General features: G+C 34.7%; 1 protein-coding gene across 8 annotated transcripts in view; it reads left to right on the top strand.

Moving 5' to 3' along the window:
* Positions 1 to 19,245, top strand: part of BRIP1 (BRCA1 interacting helicase 1) — a 208,154-nt gene that overhangs the window by 12,559 nt on the left and 176,350 nt on the right. For all 8 annotated transcript variants that reach the window (XM_057536502.1, XM_057536508.1, XM_057536507.1 and 5 more), the window contains exon 6: positions 782 to 901. In XM_057536502.1, the coding sequence (XP_057392485.1) occupies positions 782 to 901 (120 nt within the window). The remainder of the gene's footprint in view (positions 1 to 781; positions 902 to 19,245) is intronic.

Raw genomic sequence — 19,245 nt, 5'->3', positions numbered from 1 at the left:
TTTTATATTTGGAAAATCACCAATTACAAATGAAGTATCTCTAGAGATTTCTTTCCCCCAAAATGTGTACTTAGAGTTGGATGTTGTGAGGTAGAGCTCAACATATAGCATTTATTCCCTGACTTCATTGGCTCTCATTTCTTTTTTGTAAGAATGGAATTATCGACAGAAATGCTTCTTTTCCTCTTTATAATTTAAGTAAATAGGTTTTGGCAAGTAAGAAAAAGCATAGATAGTTTGGAAAGAAAACAGTGGTGTTTATAAAAGAAATTTAGTCAAATACAATTTGGATTATCAAATATCTAGTAAGTAATATAATAATAGTAATCAAGTAGTTCCATCAGGTAGGAAATAATGAATATTTACATTTAAAGTTTTTATTCTGTGTTTTTTTTATCAATTTAGAATAAGGTTTCCATTTTTATTTACTTTTATTTTCCAGTTAGATATGTAATCAGACTTTGCCATAATACTATTCTTGGTATCCATATGATGAGACTGTTTTATTGGAAGATCATTTTACAGTGCTATAGTTTTGCCACATCACTAATTAAAGCTATTTTGGTCAGAATTTGAGAGGTATTACTGTATTCTGTTTTATTTAAGTCTTATAATAAGGTGCCTATTTGTTTTTAGAAACTTTTTGATTGTTGCCAGTGAGAAATAGTAATTTTTTTTTAATGCTGAAAACATACGTTATAGCTATTCTGATCTTTGAGAACAACTAGCCTCATCAAACTTCCTAGTTACAATAAATTTTATTTTGGTTCTATATTTACAGATTAGAAAACGTCATTGTTTTGAAAAGGAGGTGCACCATTTGGATGCAAAAGTTGCTTCAGGAAAGACCACAAAACTCAACTCCCCATTAGGAAAGATAAACTCCTTTTCTCCACAAAATGTATGTATTTATGCCATTGTTCAGTTTAAAGAAGGAAAATGTGGAATTTGCTAAATCCATTTTTGAAAAAGATGAAGAATAGTGTAATCAAAGAAGAGTAGAAAACAACTCAGAAGTCCTAAGTGCTGTCACATGTCTTCTGCTGTGTGAGATGGTAAACCTATGCTCTTTGTGCCCCAGTTTCCTCATTTATAAAATAAGAGAATTGGACCAGAACAAGATCTGGAAGTTTTTTTCCTCTTTTACATTCTAATGTTTGTGAACTCTACTTCCTAAAGTTCTTTCAGTGTCCTTAGGGCATCAGTTCTCAAGGAGTAGTCCAGGGAGCTCTGGAGATTCCTGAGATTTTTTTCCAGATAGTCTGTGAGGTCAAAAGTATTTTCATAGTGATGTTAAGATGTTACTTACCTTTTTTTTTTTTTTTTTTTTACTGTCTTTGACATTTGTACTGATGGTACAAAAGCATAGGTTGGCAATACTGTTGGTGCTTTAGCACAATAAGGGTAGTGGCATCAACCTGTATTAATAGTAATTTTCTTCACCGTCGTTAATGCACAGTTAAGAAAAGCCAATTTCACTTAAGTCCTTGATGAAGCAGTAAAAATTACTAATGTTATTAAGTCTTCACCCTTGAGATTTTTAACAGTCTGTGTGAAGAGTAGAGTAGTTTTCGTAAAACACTTTTGCATTCAGGAGTAGGATGGTTTTCTTGAGGGAAAGCACTTAGAGGATTGTTTGGATTGTGAGCTGAACTAGCCACTTTTTTCACAGAACATTGTTTTTACTTGAAAGAATAACTGACAGACTAACTTCGGTAATTCTCGAAAATAAACAAAGTGAGCCTGATAAACTTTGAGATTTCAGTGAAAAATCAGAATTTTGAAAAATTGTATGTACTACTGTGAGCTTAGCAGTTTTCTGATACTTAGACTCTGATGATATTTATTGGTGGTGATATTATATATGTGACTTTTTGATATTGTATAATGAAATGTGTTTCATTTATATAGTTTTATATAAATGGAATCATGCCTGGAATTTTTTATTTAATTCCAAATATTGCAAATTTTACCTTGTTGGGTACTGGATATTATTGTATTTCTATAAGTACTGTTGAGTTTTGCTCTGGGATGCAGTTAAATTACTTGGAATCAGCTTGATCCTTTTGGTTCTTGCTTTTAGGATTTGTTAGGTAGGACCTGAGCCGGGTTTAGTTTTGGGCTACCTCAGTAGAGGCTAGCTCCTTTTGAGTCCTCTACCTAATGCTCCATGAATTATGAAGTTTTCCAGCCTGGCTGGTGGGAACAGGCACTGTTCCATGCTGTCTGTGAGTGTCTCTTCATTTCAGGTGGTTCTTGCCACTATCTTGGATTGTTTCCTCATTGGCATGTGCTGATCAGTACTCTACTAGATACTGAGAGGTCCTTCTGCAGATCTCTGGAGTGCATTCTTTGTGCAGCACTCTCCATTCTGCTTTCTTCTCTGTGAACTTTAGTCTTCTTGGTCTCCCTGGACTCTGAGCAGTGTCTCTTCAACTTGGGTTTGCTGGGCTATATCTGGGTTCCCCTTCCCCATGCCACAGCATGGAAACTCTCAGGACAGCAAGCTGAAAGAATCATAAGGCTTAATCTCATTTGTTTCCCATCTCTCAGGGATCACTTTTCCTTACCTGATGTCCTGTATCTTAAAAACTATTGTTTCATATAGTCTGTCTGTATTTTTAGTTTTTCAGGTAGGGGATGAAACAACTCATTGACAAATTCCAGAAGTCTTTAGATGGCTTATAAAGCTCCTATTTACCTGTACAGTCTTTAGGCCTTTATAAACTTTTTGCATTCTTTTGCCCTTTCTCCTCTTTCCCACTTTTTTTTGTCTGACTTCTGCTAATCCTTCAGGAAGCCTTCCTTGGTGTCCCCAATTTTGAGTTAGAGTCCCATCTGGAATGTTCCTTGTATTTCTCGAGAACATTTTCTTTTTTTTTTTAATTAACATTTTATTTTTATTTTATGTAATTAAATTAATTAATTTATTATTTTATTTTATTTTTGGCTGCATCAGGTCTTTTTTTTATCATCTTTATTGGAGTATAATTGTATCTATATGTATGTTCCTATTACCATTTTCTTAATTGTTTTGGGTTTGTTATTGTAGGTCTTTTCCTTCTCTTTTGTTTCCTGCCAAGAGAAGTTCCTTTAGCATTTGTTGTAAAGCTGGTTTGGGTGTGCTGAATTCTCTTAGCTTTTGCTTGTCTGTAAAGGTTTTAATTTCTCTGTCAAATCTGAATGAGATCCTTGCTGGGTAGAGTAATCTTGGTTGTAGGTTTTTCCCTTTCATCACTTTAAATATGTTCTTCCACTCCCTTCTGTCTTGCAGAGTTTTTTGCTGAAAGATCAGCTCTTAACCTTATGGGGATTCCCTTGTATGTAATTTGTTGTTTTTCCCTTGCTGCTTTTAATATTTTTTCTTTGTATTTAATTTTTGGTAGTTTGATTAATATGTGTTTTGGCATGTTTCTCCTTGGATTTATCCTATATGGGACTTTTCTGTGCTTCTTGGACTTGATTGACTATTTCCTTTCCCGTATTAGGGAAGTTTTCAACTATAATCTCTTCAAATGTTTTCTCAGTCCCTTTTTCTCTTCTTCTGGGACCCCTATAGTTCGAATGTTGGTGTGTTTTATGTCCCAGAGGTCTCTGAGACTGTCCTCAATTCTTTTCATTCTTTTTTCTTTATTCTGCTCTGCAGTAGTTATTTCCACTATTTTATCTTCCAGGTCACTTATCCATTCTTCTGCCTCATTTATTGTGCTATTGATCCCTTCTGGAGAATTTTTAATTTCATTTATTGTGTTGTTCATCATTGTTTGCTTGCTCTTTAGTTCTTCTAGGTCCTTGTTAAACGTTTCTTGTATTTTCTCCATTTCATTTCCAAGATTTTGCATCACCTTTACTATCATTACTCTGAATTCTTTTTCAGGTAGACTGCCTATTTCCTCTTTGCATCGGGTCTTAGCTGCGGCACATGGGATCTTTCGTTGTGGCTGACGGGCTCTTCGTTTCAGTGCGCGGGCTTCTCTCTAGTTGTGGTGTGCGGGCTCCAGAGTGCACAGGGCTCAGTAGTTGTGGTGTGTGGGCTCTCTAGTTGTGTCGTGTGTGGTCCAGAGTGCGTGGGCTCTGTAGTGTGGCACACGGGGTCACCAGTTGTGACATGCAGGCTCAGTAGTTGTGGTGCGCGGGCTTAGTTGCCCTGTGGCATGTGGGATCCTAGTTACCCAACTAGGGATCAAACCCACATCCCCTGCATTGGAAGGCGGATTCTTAACCACTGGACCATGAGGGAAGTCCCTATTTCTCAGTTTTTAACACTTACCTTACTCTTAATATCCTCTCCACAGGCTATCAGTTCCATTATGGACAACACCAGTTTCTCTGAGACCTCCTTGAAGACTGTGACTGTTTTATTCATCTTTTTGTTTCAAGCACCTAACGTAGTGCCAGGGACTGAGTAAATGAATACCATAATCCCTGCCCTCAAAGAGCCTTCTTTTAAATTCTTGAAAATACTGAGTGGGGGAAAAGAATTGTCAGTTATCTTCAGAGAAGCCTTATGTTTGGAGAAGTCATCTCAGGAGTTTTTAATGTTGTCAGTAAAAATATATGCTTTATGTTTGCCAGTGTTTTCTTGCTCATTTCCTTTCACAGTACCTTATTGTCTTCATAGCCCTTACTATTTGAATTTATTAGTCTACTTGTTTATTATCTATTTTCCCTGTTAGAATGTAATGTCAATCTTTTTCACGGGTATCTCTGCTACCTAGAACAGTGTATGGCATATATTAGTTGCCCAATAAATATTTTTTGGTAGAAACTTATTGAATTCTTATAATGACTTTGAGGCAGGTACTATTGTTGTTCTCATCTTACAGATAAGGAAACTGAGAAATAAGTAATTTGCCTAAGGTCACAAAGCTGGCAAATAGTGGAGTTAGATCCTACCTAAGCAGTCTGATGCTCTGGCAGATGCTCTAATTACTTTATTATACATTCTCTAAAATGCCTCTCAGAAATTCTGGAGCCATGTAAACAGTATTCTAACACCAAGATAAGGGAAAAAATATGTAGAAGCCTCAAGGCTAAAGAAATCAAGTATAGAATAATATGATTGATAATAGCTAAAATAAGATAAAGTTGTTTTTTTTTCTTTAAGGATTTTTTTTGTTTCATTTTGTTTTTACTGGTTAAGAGAATGAGCTCAAATCAGAGTGCCTGGGTTTTAATCACAGTTCTGCTCTTTACAACCTTTGTAACCTTGATTAAGTTTTTAAACTATTGCTACTTCATTTTCCCATTTGTTAAATGAGGATGGTAATAGTACCTATCTTACGGGGCTGCTAGAGGATTAAACAAGTTAATACTTATAAAGTGCTTAGATTATACCTGGCATATCTTGGAGCTTATTAAGTGGTAAGTGGTAGTAAAAATATCATCAGCAGCAGTTGTAGTAGTAGCAGCAAATACTTACATATTTGTATGCTGCTGATAAAAGGTATTATATAATATTGGTTAATAATGTTAATTTTCAGGAGTTAGGTTTATAATTAGCAAATTCTTTTAATATGTGTTAAAGATGTTTATAGCTCAACCTGTTTAGGATCTAGACCACTTGACCATAAGCAGAGCTACTGTGCTCCTAGCTGGGTATCTTAATTTTAAACTAAGTTCTTTGATTGATTTCTTGTTTTGGTTATGTACTATGTTGATCATTTATTATGATCTTCTTATTGGCAAAGTATAATTGTATCTATACATGTGTATCTATATCTTTATATCAGTTTTATTTTTAAACCAGAAGTTACAAGTTTTCTTCCTTGGCTTTAGCTGGTATAGGTCTACATTGCTTTAGAAATGCAATAATTTTTCATAGATGGGTGATTTATTACTCATAATGTTAAAGGTATGGGTTTCTGACAATTTCTTATAAGTTTGAAGATTTATTGAAGAAGCTAAATCTCAACTAACTCTAGTAACTCAAATGATAACATTTCACTAGTCACACAGAACTTTTGTTTGTAAGAAGACATAAGTGATATATGCCATACTAATTAAGCATGCATAAAGTAAATTTGTCAGACACCAGAGTACTTTTGCAATGACAGAAAAGACCATATGGCTGAGCTCTAATATTTGTTCTTTTTTTGTTAGTCTATAGTGAAAAGCATGAATATATAAAGTAACTTTATGAAAACCCCCACAAATACTTAGGTAAAATGATCTGTATTTTCAATGTTATTTTTTTTGTTCCTAACAAAAATAGAGTAAGCAGTTACAATAGAAACATAATTAGTACAAAATGTAAAGTTTTAGCTAATGTGAATATTTCTTCCTTTTATAATTTAGTAAATTGTTAGTGAATTTTAGTAAACTGTTAATAAAACCTGTAGTTTTTGTATTTTGGCTATCATCTTAATTTTAAAAGCTTATGGTAGTATTTTTAATAAATCTTACATGGATATTTAGCAGTAAATAATACTTTTCGTTTTTCAGAGAACCAGGGCTAAACATTTCCATGGATATAATATAATAAAGAATAATGGGGTTATGCGTAGGGGTAATTTATTTAAAGAAACGAGTCTTTGAGTATAGTAATATGTTTTTCCCTGCTAGAAATTTACTTTGGTTTCTGGTACAACTTTTTTTCTCTTTCTCTTTTTTAATGAAGGTATAATTAACATTTAATATGTTAGTTTCAGGTGTACAACATAATGGTTCAATATTTGTATACATTACGAAATGATCACAAGTCTAGTTAATATCTGTCACCTTACATAGTTATAAGATTTTTTTTTCTTATGATGAGAGCTTTTAAGATTTACTCTCTTAGCTACTGTCAAATATTTAACACAGTGTTATTAACTGTAGTCACCATCCTGTACATGACATCCACATGACTTATTTATTTTGTAACTGGAAGTTTGTACCTTTTGACCTCCTTCATCCATTTCTTCTGCTCTTCACCGCCATCTCTAGCAGCCACCAATCTGTTCTCTGCATCTGTGAGCTTGTTTTTTTGTTTTTGCTTTGTTTTTGTTTTCAGATTTTACATACAAATTTGCCTTTCTCAGTCTGACTTATTCCACTATGCATAATATCCTCCATGTTCATCCATGTTGTCCCAAATGGCAAGATTTTATTCTTTTTTATGGCTGAATAATATTCCATTGTGTATATATACATATACACACACCACATTTTCTGTATGCATTCACCCATCTATGGACACATATTGTTTCCATATCCTGGGCCATTATAAGTAATGCTGCAGTGAATGTGGGAGTGCATATATCTTTTTGAGTTACTGTTTTCATTTTCTTCAGGTAAATTCTCAGATGTGGAATTCCTGGATCATATGGTTATTCTACTTTTAATTTTTTTGAGTAACTTCCATACTGTTTTCCATAGTGACTGCATCAGTTTACATTCTACCAATAGTTCACAAGGATTCCCTTTTCTCCACATCCTTGCCAACACTTGCTGTTTTTTGTCTTTTTGATAATAGTCATTTTAACAGGTGTGAGGTGATGTTTCATTGTGATTTCGATTTGCATTTCCCTGATGATTAATGATGTTGAGCATCTTTTCATATACTTGTTGGCCATCTGTATGTCTTCTTTGGAAAAATGTCTCTTCATATCTTCTGCCCATTTTTTGTTCAGATTGCTATTGAGTTGTATGAATTCTTCGTATATTAGATATTCGTCCCTTATCAGATACATGATTTGCAAATATTTTCTCCTTTTCAGTAGGTTGCCTTTTCATTTTGTTGATGGTTTCCTTTGCTGTGCCAAAGCTTTTTAGTTTGATGTAGTCCCCCTTGTTTATTTTTGCTTTTGTTGCTTTTGCTTTTAGAGTCAGATTCAAAAAACTATTGCCAAGACCTCTGTCAAGGAGTTTATCCACTTATGTTTTCTTCTAGGAGTTTTATGATTTCAGGTCTGAGGTTCAAGTGTTTATTAATCCATTTTGTGTTAATTTTTGTAGGTAATGTAAGATAGTTGTCTGGTTTCATTCTTTTGCATGTGGCTGTCCAGTTTTCCCAGCACCATTTATTAGACTGTCCTTTCCCCATTGTATAACATTTTTAAATTGTTGCAAAGTGGCTTGCTATAAATCACAAAAAATATTTTCTGTAAATTCTGGGATAGGTGATTTCATAAAAAGTAGAAGAAAAATGTAGTTTCATAATATTTAATATTTATTTTATATCAGTTTCTGAAATGAGTTTATCACCAAAACTTTTAGATAAAGTAATTTTAGAAATGCAGTCCATATTTTAGAACTTTTCTTATGTTGACAGATCATATGCCTCATATTTAGGTATCATATTTTAATCTAGATCATCTACAGATTTGAATAAAGTAAATTGAGGAACATGGTAAAGAAACATTTCTTTTTAGGACCTGTTCCTTCAAATGGGAGGAAAAAGAGGGTGGGACTAGATTTAATATAACTTATATCCCATTTAGCTGTGATACCTCTAAATTCTAATGATAATTTTCCTATTTTGATCCTTATAAGATGATATTAGGGAACATTTATTTTTTAGAAGAATAGTTATTTGGATTGGTAAATTAATGGCTTAGTTCTCTTATCCCTACAAAGATATAAATGTTACAGTTTTCATACATTTAAAATCTGCAGTTGTATTATTTTCTGGAAAACTCTCCTCCATAAATTAAATGATAAATTAGTTTAATGATTTCTGTTTTCCTCTAAATTTGACATTAAACATTTTATGTTTTTCTTTTAAGTCTTATTAGTTTTTAAGAAAATAATTTAGCTTCCAACCTGTGAATTGAATTGGGTAGTTGTCTTTTTACCTTCCTATCATCTCCAGTTTCCTCACTCTTCAAGTCAGAAAATGGTGTCAGTACCTCCTCTCTTAAATGAATTACCTTCCAATGTCCCCTGCTTTTTCCCTTTCCTTGCATTTTACTTAATTATTATTTTTTTAATACATCTTTATTGGACTATAATTGCTTTATGATGTTGTGTTAGTTTCTGCTGTACAACAAAGTGAATCAAGTATATGCATACATATATCCCCATATCCCCTCCCTCTTGAGCCTCCCTCTCACCCTCCCTATCCCACCCCTCTAGGTGGTCACAAAGCACTGAGCTGATCTCCCTGTGGTATGCAGCAGCGTCCCACTAGCTATCTGTTTTACATTTGGTACTTGTATATATGTCAGTGCTACTCTCTCACTACGTCCCAGCCTCCCCATCCCCACCCCCATCCTCAAGTCCGTTCTCAATGTCTGCATCTTTATTCCTGCCCTACCACTAGGTTCGTCAGTACCATTTTTCTAGATTCCATATATATGCGTTAGCATACGGTATTTTTTTTTTTTTTGGTATTTGTTTTTCTCTTTTTGACTTCACTCTGTATGACAGACTCTAGGTCCATCCACCTCACTACAAATAACTCAATTTTGTTTCTTTTTATGGCTGAGTAATATTCCATTGTATATATGTGCCACATCTTCTTTATCCACTCATCTGTCAATGGACATTTAGGTTGTTTCCATGTCCTGGCTATTGTAAATAGTGCTGCAATGAACACTGGGGTACATGACACTTTTTGAATTATGGTTCTCTCAGGGTATATGCCCATTAGTAGGATTGCTGGGTCATATGGTAGTTCTATTTTTAGTTTTTTAAGGAATCTCCATACTGTTCTGCATAATGGCTACACCAATTTACATTTCTACTAACAGTGCAGGAGGGTTCCTTTTTCTCCACACCCTCTCCAGCATTTATAGTATGTAGATTTTTTGATGATGGCCATTCTGACCAGTGTGAGGTGATACCTCATTGTGGTTTTGATTTGCATTTCTCTAATGATTAGTGATATTGAGCACCTTTTCATGTGTTTGTTGGCCATCTATATATCTTCTTTGGAGAAATGTCTGTAGGTCTTCCGCCCATTTTTGCACTGGGTTGTTTGTTTGTTTGATATTGAGCTGCATGAGCTGCTTGTATATTTTGGAGATTAATCCTTTGTCAGTTGCTTCATTTGCAAATATTTTCTCCCATTCTGAGGGTTGTCTTTTCGTCTTGTTTATGGTTTCCTTTGCTGTGCAAAAGCTTTTAAGTTTCATTAGGTCCCATTTGTTTATTTTTGTTTTTATTTCCATTTCTCTAGGAGGTGGGTCAAAAAGGATGTTGCTGTGATTTATGTCATAGAGTGTTCTGCCTATGTTTTCCTCCAAGAGTTTTATAGTGTCTGGCCTTATATTTAGGTCTTTAATCCATTTTGAGTTTATTTTTGTGTATGGTGTTAGGAAATGTAATTTCATTCTTTTACATGTAGCTGTCCAGTTTTCTGAGCACCACTTATTGAAGAGGCTGTCTTTTTTCCATTGTATATTCTTGCCTGCCTACATTTTATTTATGTATTTATTTATGTATTTATGTATGTATGTATTTTTGGCCTCACCATGCGGCATGCGGGTTCTTAGTTCCCCTACCAGGGATTGAACCCATGCCCCCTGCAGTGGAAGCAGAGTGTTAACCACTGGACCGCCAGAGAAATCCCTCTTTACATTTTAGATTCATGTTTTTATACAGATAATTCATGTGTCAAGGATCTAGTGAGGCATCAGTCTCTGTGTGGTCAAAATATAGTTAAGAAAAAACGTTATATTTTAGAATAGAATGTTAACATTCTGATATTACCTTGTTTTACCACTCATAACCATTTTCTCTAGAATTTATTTATATGTATTCTCATAATTCTTTTAGCAAATCCTCAAAATGAGTGAGGTATTCTCACAGACACATTCTTATGCTTATACCTGCTGTTTGTTTATTAAACAAGTGCTAACATTGTGTATATACTTTTAGAAAAAGTAGTGTTTATTTTTGCCTAGTGTGTAGAAAAGAGGTGGGTCCAGCAGAGTGCGCTGTTGATCTTCAGGTAAAGTGTTGGTGTTGGGCAAAGCCTTGGGCTGTTTTTCTTCCTATTAAACCCTACCTTTACTTTCTTTTCTCTCTGTCTCTCTTTTTCTCTCCCCCTCTTCCCCTCCCTATTTCCCTTTAATGCTGAAGATATATTCTCAGGAGAAAATGACCAATTTATTTTGAAAAGCTGTTATTTTACAAGTCATTTTCTCATAGTTTTACTCTACTTTTTATTTAAAATACTGCTTGTATAGTGAAATAATGCTTACTATGTTTCAGGAACTCTTAAATAGTCTAGAAATACTAATTTACCTGGTAAATACAGGTTCATGTGAGTTAATGCTTATTGCAGGTCCTTTTAACTTTTCCGTGGATTTGACAGTTTTCAAAATAAAACAAAAGAATTTAATTGAATCCCTATAATAACCTTATGAGGAAGGTGTTAATATTTTCTTCAATGACAGAAGAGGAAATTGAGTCACAGATAGTTTAAGTTCATGTCACGAAGCTGATGAGTAGAGGCTGGTTTAAAACTCAGGCATTCTGGCTCTAGAATTAATCCTCTCAACCACCTCACTATTCTTCCTCTGAATAAACTCTTCCCGATGGCCTTTAGATTAAAGATAGCTCATTTTTTTACTTTCACAGGTAATATTATATAGATAATTCATTTAATATTAGTTCCTCTTTCAGTCTCTCTCTCTCTCAACACCCTGTTCTTTTCTTTATGATGCTTACCAAAGTTTATGATTACATATTTATTTATAGGTTTCATGGTTTTACTTGCCTCCTTGCCAGGCTGTCCATAAGGACAAGTGTAATGTCTCTCTTGTTCACTTTTTTATAACCAGCATCTGGCACAGGACCTGTGCTTAGTAAGTACTCACATATTTGTTGAATAAATGAATGGAAAAATGGCTAAAGTTAAGAAAATGTACTCTTTATCACCATTTCTTGTGGCTTACAGCTTTTACTCAGATCCATATACTTAAAGAGGTGTGACAGTACTGTTAAATAGAGGAGACTAAAAGCAGGTTTTTAAATGTTTTTTTGCTTCTTCTGCAGTACATTTTGGTTGTAGTTTTTTATGTACTAGCACACAAAAATAAAAGATCAAATAATGATTTCAGGGACCAAGAGGTAAATTGGTGCTTAATATAAACAAAAGATTAGAAACAACTTTTGTTTTCGGTAGCTACTCTATGACCACACTGTTAAATAATATGACCATCTAGTTGAAGTATAGTTTATTCAAGGCAGCAAAATTTTTGAAAACTGTTATATGCCAAACACTTAAAAACAATAACTTGCATTTCTTTGACAGTTAATAATAATGATATAATGATAGCTTTTTGGAATGTTTACGTGTGCCAGGAAGTTTGTACATTCTCATATATCCTTACATGAACTCTGTGAAGAAAGTAGAGCAGATATTAGTCTCATTTTATAGATAAGAAAATTGGAGCCCAAAGATACTAGATTATTTGACAATGGTCATAATTACGGATATATGGTAGAACTGTGATTTAAGTCTAGTTCTAAAATTGAGCTGAATATAGATTCATGGAAAGGATAGAAAAGGAACGGCTGGGAAATTTTTTGTTTTCCTGTTGGCTGATGAGGAAAAAACAAAGTTACTTGGCAAGAGAAAAGAGATTTTATTATTCAATATGTCTGGCATTAAAATATTTTCTTTTAAATAGTCTGCAGTTGGGGAAGATTAAATTATCTTAAACATTTTGTGTATTTTACCTACTAAAGAGTCAAAGGAAGATTTAAACTGAAATTTAAAAAAAATTATGAGGAATATACATTGTTTGAAAAACCTTTAACAATATAAACCAGTACAGAGTAAAAAGTTAAATATTCTCCCTTAAGCTATTACTTCCATCCCCCTTTCTGCTTAGCAGAAGTAAACAAGAGGAACACTTTCATGAGAATCTTTCTGGATCTTTTTTTTTTTTTTTTTTTTGGATCTTTTTATATAAATTTACAACAGATAAATTTTCATAGTTCTGTTATAGTTAAATTTTGTTTTTGTTTTTGTTTTTTTTACATTTAAAACCCTCTTACTTATAGGGTTTATTTTACTATATGTATGAGGCCAGGTTCTAACTATTCTTTTCCAAATAGATGATCAATTGTCCTAGGGTCAACTAAAGAATAATTTTTCCTGATTTAAGTTTTCCTTTGCTGTTATCATATACTAAATTGCTATATATACTTGGATTGGTTCATGGCCTTTATTTTTTTAATTTTTTTTTTTTTCAAAACATACATGTATAGTCAGAGTCAAAGAGTTCTACATGGCTTCAAACAAAAAGCAGTAGACCTCTGCCCTAGTTCTAGTCTCTACCAGTTCCCACTATCTGAAGTCAATAACTTTTAATCATTTTACCTGTTTATTCTGATATTTATCTATTTTTTTAAAAAAGTAACAAGCATGTACTGCCTTTTTCTTGAATTTTCAGTTTTGGATACCTTCCATCTTCCTTCCATTGTCTTCCTACTGTCCTTTTTTTTGGGGGGGGGCTGCGTCAGGTCTTAGTTGCAGCATGCAGGATCTTCATTGAGGTGTGCAAGATCTTTCATTGCGGCGCATGGGCTTCTGTACTTGTAATGTGCGGGCTTCTCTCTAGTTGTGGCGTGCACTCCAGGGCACGTGAGCTCCAGAGCGCCTGGGCTCTGTTGTTTGCAACATGCGGGCTCTCTCGTTGAGGCACATGAGCTCAGTTGTTGTGGCGGGCAGGCTTAGTTGCCCCACGGCATGTGGGATCTTAGTCCCTCGACCAGGGATCGAACCCACATCCCCTGCGTTGGAAGGCGGATTCTCTACCACTGGACCACCAGGGAAGTCCCCTGTCCTTTCTAATTTTCTCATTACTTTTCCCCCTCAAGCCTCACAATGTTTGATGTTTACATTATTGTAATTATGTAAATATCATTAAAAACTGAGCCAAGTGTTAGATTATGATTACAGTTCTTTCCCCAAACCAGGTTTTATTTTTTCTAGTGCTTAATATTTGTCTTGTCATTTACTTAGTTTTCTGTATATCTGCAGCTATTTATCCACAAATTCTGATAGAGCTTAAAATCTGTTAACTCATTCAAATGCATCAGGTCAAGAATGTCCATATTTTTTAGACTCTCAATATTTAGTGAAAATAATGAAAAATACTTTTTTTTTTTTTTTTTTTAAAGGATTTTCTTATTTATTTATTTATTTATTTATTTATTTTTGGCTGTGTTGGGTCTTCGGTTCGTGCGAGGGCTTTCTCCAGTTGCGGCAAGCGGGGGCCACTCTTCATCGCGGTGCGGGGACCGCTCTTCATCGCGGTGCGCGGGCCTTTCTCTATCGCGGCCCCTCCCGTCGCGGGGCACAGGCTCCAGACGCGCAGGCTCAGCAATTGTGGCTCACGGGCCCAGCTGCTCCGTGGCATGTGGGATTTTCCCAGACCAGGGCTCGAACCCGTGTCCCCTGCATTAGCAGGCAGATTCTCAACCACTGCGCCACCAGGGAAGCCCCGAAAAATACTTTTTTGATGTTGAATTTTATTATATGTATTTTAATGACATTGACCTTTTTTGAATACAAAAGCATTATCTATTCCTTAGTGAAAATTTGGAAACCACCAAAATGTATACTCAAGTTATTAACATTAATCTTTAATTCAACTACCCCCTTAGTATCAACCCCTTGTTATTTTGCTTGCTATCCTTTTACACACACACACACACACACACACACACACACAATTTGTTAACCAATTGCTGTGTAACAAACCAACCATTTATTTAGCTTACTGTTCTGAGGGTCAGCAATTTTGGCTGGGCTCAGCTGGGCATTTCTTCTGCTGATCTCAGCTGGTCCACTCATGCATCCGTGGTCAGTTGCAGGTTAGCTGCAAGTCAGCAAGGCGGGTCTGCTTATTAGGGTTGGTTGGCAGTTGACTAGGAACGTGGGACCATTGCATGGGTATCTCTCATCATCTAGCAGACTAACCCCAGCTTATATATATGGTGGCCCCAAGGTTCCAGGAACAGCAAGAGAGCAAACCCCAATGTGCAAAATACCTTTTGAGCCTCTGTTTATGCCACATTTCCTAATATCCCAGTCACCAAAGCAAGTCACATGGCCAAACCGAGATTCGAGGGAAGGAGTTCACCTCTTGGTGAGAAGAGCTTCAAAGTGACCTTGCAAAGGGGGCTTACATATAGAAATGAGAAGAATTTTTGGCCATTAAAAAATATATATGTATATATGTATATAATATGCATTATGCATATACTTTTTTAAAAACAATTTGGATAGGATTTATTATTTAAAAAAATTTTTTTTAAATTAAAAAAAAATTTTTTTTTATTTAGCTGCACTTCAGGTTCTTAGTCCCCCAACCACGAATCGAACCTGGGCCCTGGGAGTGAAAGTGTGGAGTCCTAACCACTGGACTGCCAGGAAGTTCCCAACAAAATTTGGATTATAGTGTATATAGCGTATATAGCATTTATTTTTCACCTAATATATCATGGTCATAGAAAAGGCTTTTAGAAATCTAAATCTTATTTTGATGCATACTTTTTTTTTTTTTTTTAAATTTCCATCAGGGACTACAGTTCATTGCTCCTAGGCCTTTATTTATTTATTTATTTTTATTTTTGGCTGTGTTGGGTCTTCGTTTCTGTGCAAGGGCTTTCTCTAGTTGTGGCGAGCGGGGGCCACTCTTCATCGCGGTGCGCGGGCCTCTCACTGTCGCAGCCACTCTTGTTGCGGAGCACAAGCTCCAGACGCGCAGGCTCAGTAGTTGTGGCTCACGGGCCTAGTTGCTCCGCGGCATGTGGGATCTTCCCAGACCAGGGCTCGAACCCATGTCCCCTGCATTGGCAGGCAGATTCTCAACCACTGCGCCACCGGGGAAGCCCTACTCTTTGGCCCTTTAAAGAAAGTTTACCAACCCTTGTCCTAGGCTATTTTAATCTTGGTAAGTGAGGCCAGAAGTTGGTGGCATTAGTGTGAACCTCCTGCTTGATGTGAAAATTTGCCTAAGGGCAGGATGATAGAATGGGTGAATAATTGCTTGAGTGAGTTTCCTTCAGCTCCAATAATTATGATTTTTTAAGAGCTTGTAGAGACATAATAGTGACCTCTACAGTGGAAATAGAAAGGATAATTCTCAAAAATTTCAAATCTTCATCATGTTGAATGAACTTGGTGAATGTTCCAGAAAGCTTTGACAGTTATTTTTCTTGATCTGTAGAAATATTTAATACGTATAGCAATCTAGCTGACGTGTGTACCTATTTAGTGATAGTAGAATCTGTAATTGCCTTTTAGAAGCTTTTCACTCATTGATAGTGGGTATGGAAAGATAACTTTACCTTAGGAAACTACTTTGTTAATTGACCAATTGTCTGACCAGTACAGACAGATAGATATATAGACTTATTTATTAAAGTTTTTAAAGATTTTCACATAGTAACAAAATTATACAAAAATTAGAAATATAATACAAATATATATATTTTTTCCCCTGAACCATTTGAGAGTAAGTTATTGATGTGATGCTCCATCACCCTGGAATACTTTAGTGTCTATTTCCTAAAGCAAAGACATTCTTCAATATAACCATAAAAATCAGGAAATTATAATTGATTCATTGTTATCTAATACTCAGAACCAGATCAGATTTTGCACGTTGTCTCTATGAAGTTTTTATAGCAGAAAGATCCAGTTCAGAATCATACATTGCATTTAGTTGTCATTTTGCTATTTTCTTCAGTCTGGAACAGTTCCTCAGTCTTCCCTTGTCTTTCATGACCTTGACACTTCAGAAGATTATAGCCTTTCTAGAATGTCTCTCAACTTTGGTTTTATTATCATTAGGTTAAAGTTATATATCTTTGGCAAGAATGTCACAGAAGTGATGCTGCATTCTACCTATTGCATCTTATGAGGTGGCAAATAGTTTCATTTTGTTTCATTACTGATGATTACTTTGATAACTTGATTAATATGATATCTGCTAGGCATCACTGTAAAGTTATCTTTTTCCCTTCATAATTAAAGAGGACTTTGTAGGGAGGAACTCTGAAACTATATAAATAGCATGTCCTCATCAAACATTCAGTTTATTAATTTTATATTTATCTTTATGGACTTGTGATTTTACATTTTATTGAGTGAGTGATAGTCTGTTACTATATGATTTGTTTAAATGCTCAAGTGAGAGTTCAGTTAAGTTGCTTGTGTCTTTCTGACATGTATCGATTATTCTTAGAGCACTTACTTGCTTTCTGGCATAATAAGATGTTCTAGGGTCATCTCCATCTTGTTGTTTCCCCACCCCAGTCCTGGATTCATCCATTTTTTCAAAGAACCCTGGTTTCTTTTAAATACTTATAGAAGCCAAGTTTTCAGCATTGGCTTTGCCCATTGCTATTGGGGTTGCTGTTCCAGGCCCTTTCAGCAGACAGAACTAGGCAATACGTGTCTTTGTAATATGTGTGTATATACACACGTAAACACACGCACAGACAAATATATACTTACAGATATATATTTATATTTTTCTCTATTTATATGTTCAAAATTATGTATTTATAACAGTACATCCAATTCCAGTTCAACACCAGAGAGTTCATTCTAAGTTTCTTCCTTTTTATAATTTTCAGTGAAAAATCTATTCCCAGTTTTTCAAAAAATTAAAAATAGAATTACCATATAATCCAGAAATTCCATTTCTAGGTATATATCCCAAAGGATTGAAAGCAGGTATTGAAACACATACCTGTACACCAATGTTCATAGCAGTATTATTCACAAGACCCAAAGGGTGAAAAGAACCTATGTGTCTTTCGAGAGATGGATGGATAAACAAATGTGGTATATACATGGAATATTTAGCCCTAAAATGGAAGGAAATTCTGACACATGCTGCAACAAAGATTGAAGATATTATGCTAAGAGAAATAAGCCAGTTAGAAAAGGAAAAATACTGTATGATTCCACTTATAATTTCCTTTGTGTTGCTATTATAGAAATAGAATTCATTTTTTTATATTGACCATGTAACCTGCAAATTTGCTAAGTCACTTTTTGGTTCTAGCTAATAGTTTTGGAGATTTTATAGGACTTTCTAAGAATACAGAGCTGTATGTTTTCATTCTCTAATAAACATTTTACTTCTTTTAGTGTTTGGCTTTTAATATGTTTTCTTGTTTTATCTCAGTGGCTAGGATATGCCAAGGTTGAATTGGAGTGGTGAGAGTAGACATCTTTGCTTTGTTCAAATCTTAGGGGGAAACAAAACCATTAAGAATGATGTTTGATGTAGGTGTTTTGTATATGGTCTTTATCAGGTTGAGGAAGTTTCCTTCTGTTCCTAGTTTTTTTCTTTTTTCTTTCTGTTTTTTTTTTTGGCTGCACTGTGCAGCTTGCGGGATCTTAGTTCCCCGACCAGGGGTTGAACCTGTGCCCCCTGCATTGGAAATGTGGAGGCTTAACCACTGGACCGCCTGGGAAGTCCCGCCTTCTGTTCCTAGTTTGTGGAAAGTTTTGTAATGAATGAATGTTGAATTTTGTATTTAAAATTTTATTGCATCCATTAGTAGGATCATATGGTTTTACTCCTATATCCTATGGATATGTTGAATTACATTGTTTGGTTTTTGGATGCTGACCCAATCTCACATTCAAATGAAAGCTGGAATAAAACCCACTTGGTCATGGTTCAGTACCCTTTTTATATATTGCTAAATTTGATTTGCCGAGTTTTGTTAAGGATTTCTTGCATCTCTGCTAATAAAGATATTGGTCTTTAGTGTTTTGTGTGTGTGTGTTATCTTTGTCTGGTTTTGATATGAGAGTAATGCTGACCTTATGAATTGGAAGTATTGGTATTCTTAAATTTTTGATAGAATTCACCAATGAAGCCATCTAGGCCTTGCATCTTATTCTTGGAAAGGGTTTCACTTACACATTTAATTTCTTTAATAAATATAGGACTATTCAGATTTTCTGTTGCTCCTTGAGTTGGTTTTGGTAATTATATCTTTCAAGAAATTTGTCCATTTCGGTCAAGTTTTTAAATTTATTGGCATAATATTCAAAACATTCTCTTTTTTAAAAAAAACTATAGGATCTATAGTGATATGCCCTCTTCATTTCTGATACTCAGAATTCGCATTTTTTTCTCTTTATTTTTTGATCAATCTAGGTAGAGATGTATACATTTATTATCTTTAAAAAACGGTTTTGTTTTTGTTGATTTTTCTTTAATGATTTTTCCATTTTCTATTTCATTGATTTCTACTTTTGTCGTTTTTTTTAACATTTTTAATTAATTATTTATTTATTATTTTTATTTTTGGCTGTGTTGGGTCTTCGTT

The sequence above is a fragment of the Balaenoptera acutorostrata genome, chromosome 20, assembly GCF_949987535.1.
Source record: "Balaenoptera acutorostrata chromosome 20, mBalAcu1.1, whole genome shotgun sequence".
Taxonomy (NCBI): domain Eukaryota; kingdom Metazoa; phylum Chordata; class Mammalia; order Artiodactyla; family Balaenopteridae; genus Balaenoptera; species Balaenoptera acutorostrata.
This window is presented reverse-complemented; position numbering and strand designations above follow the sequence as displayed.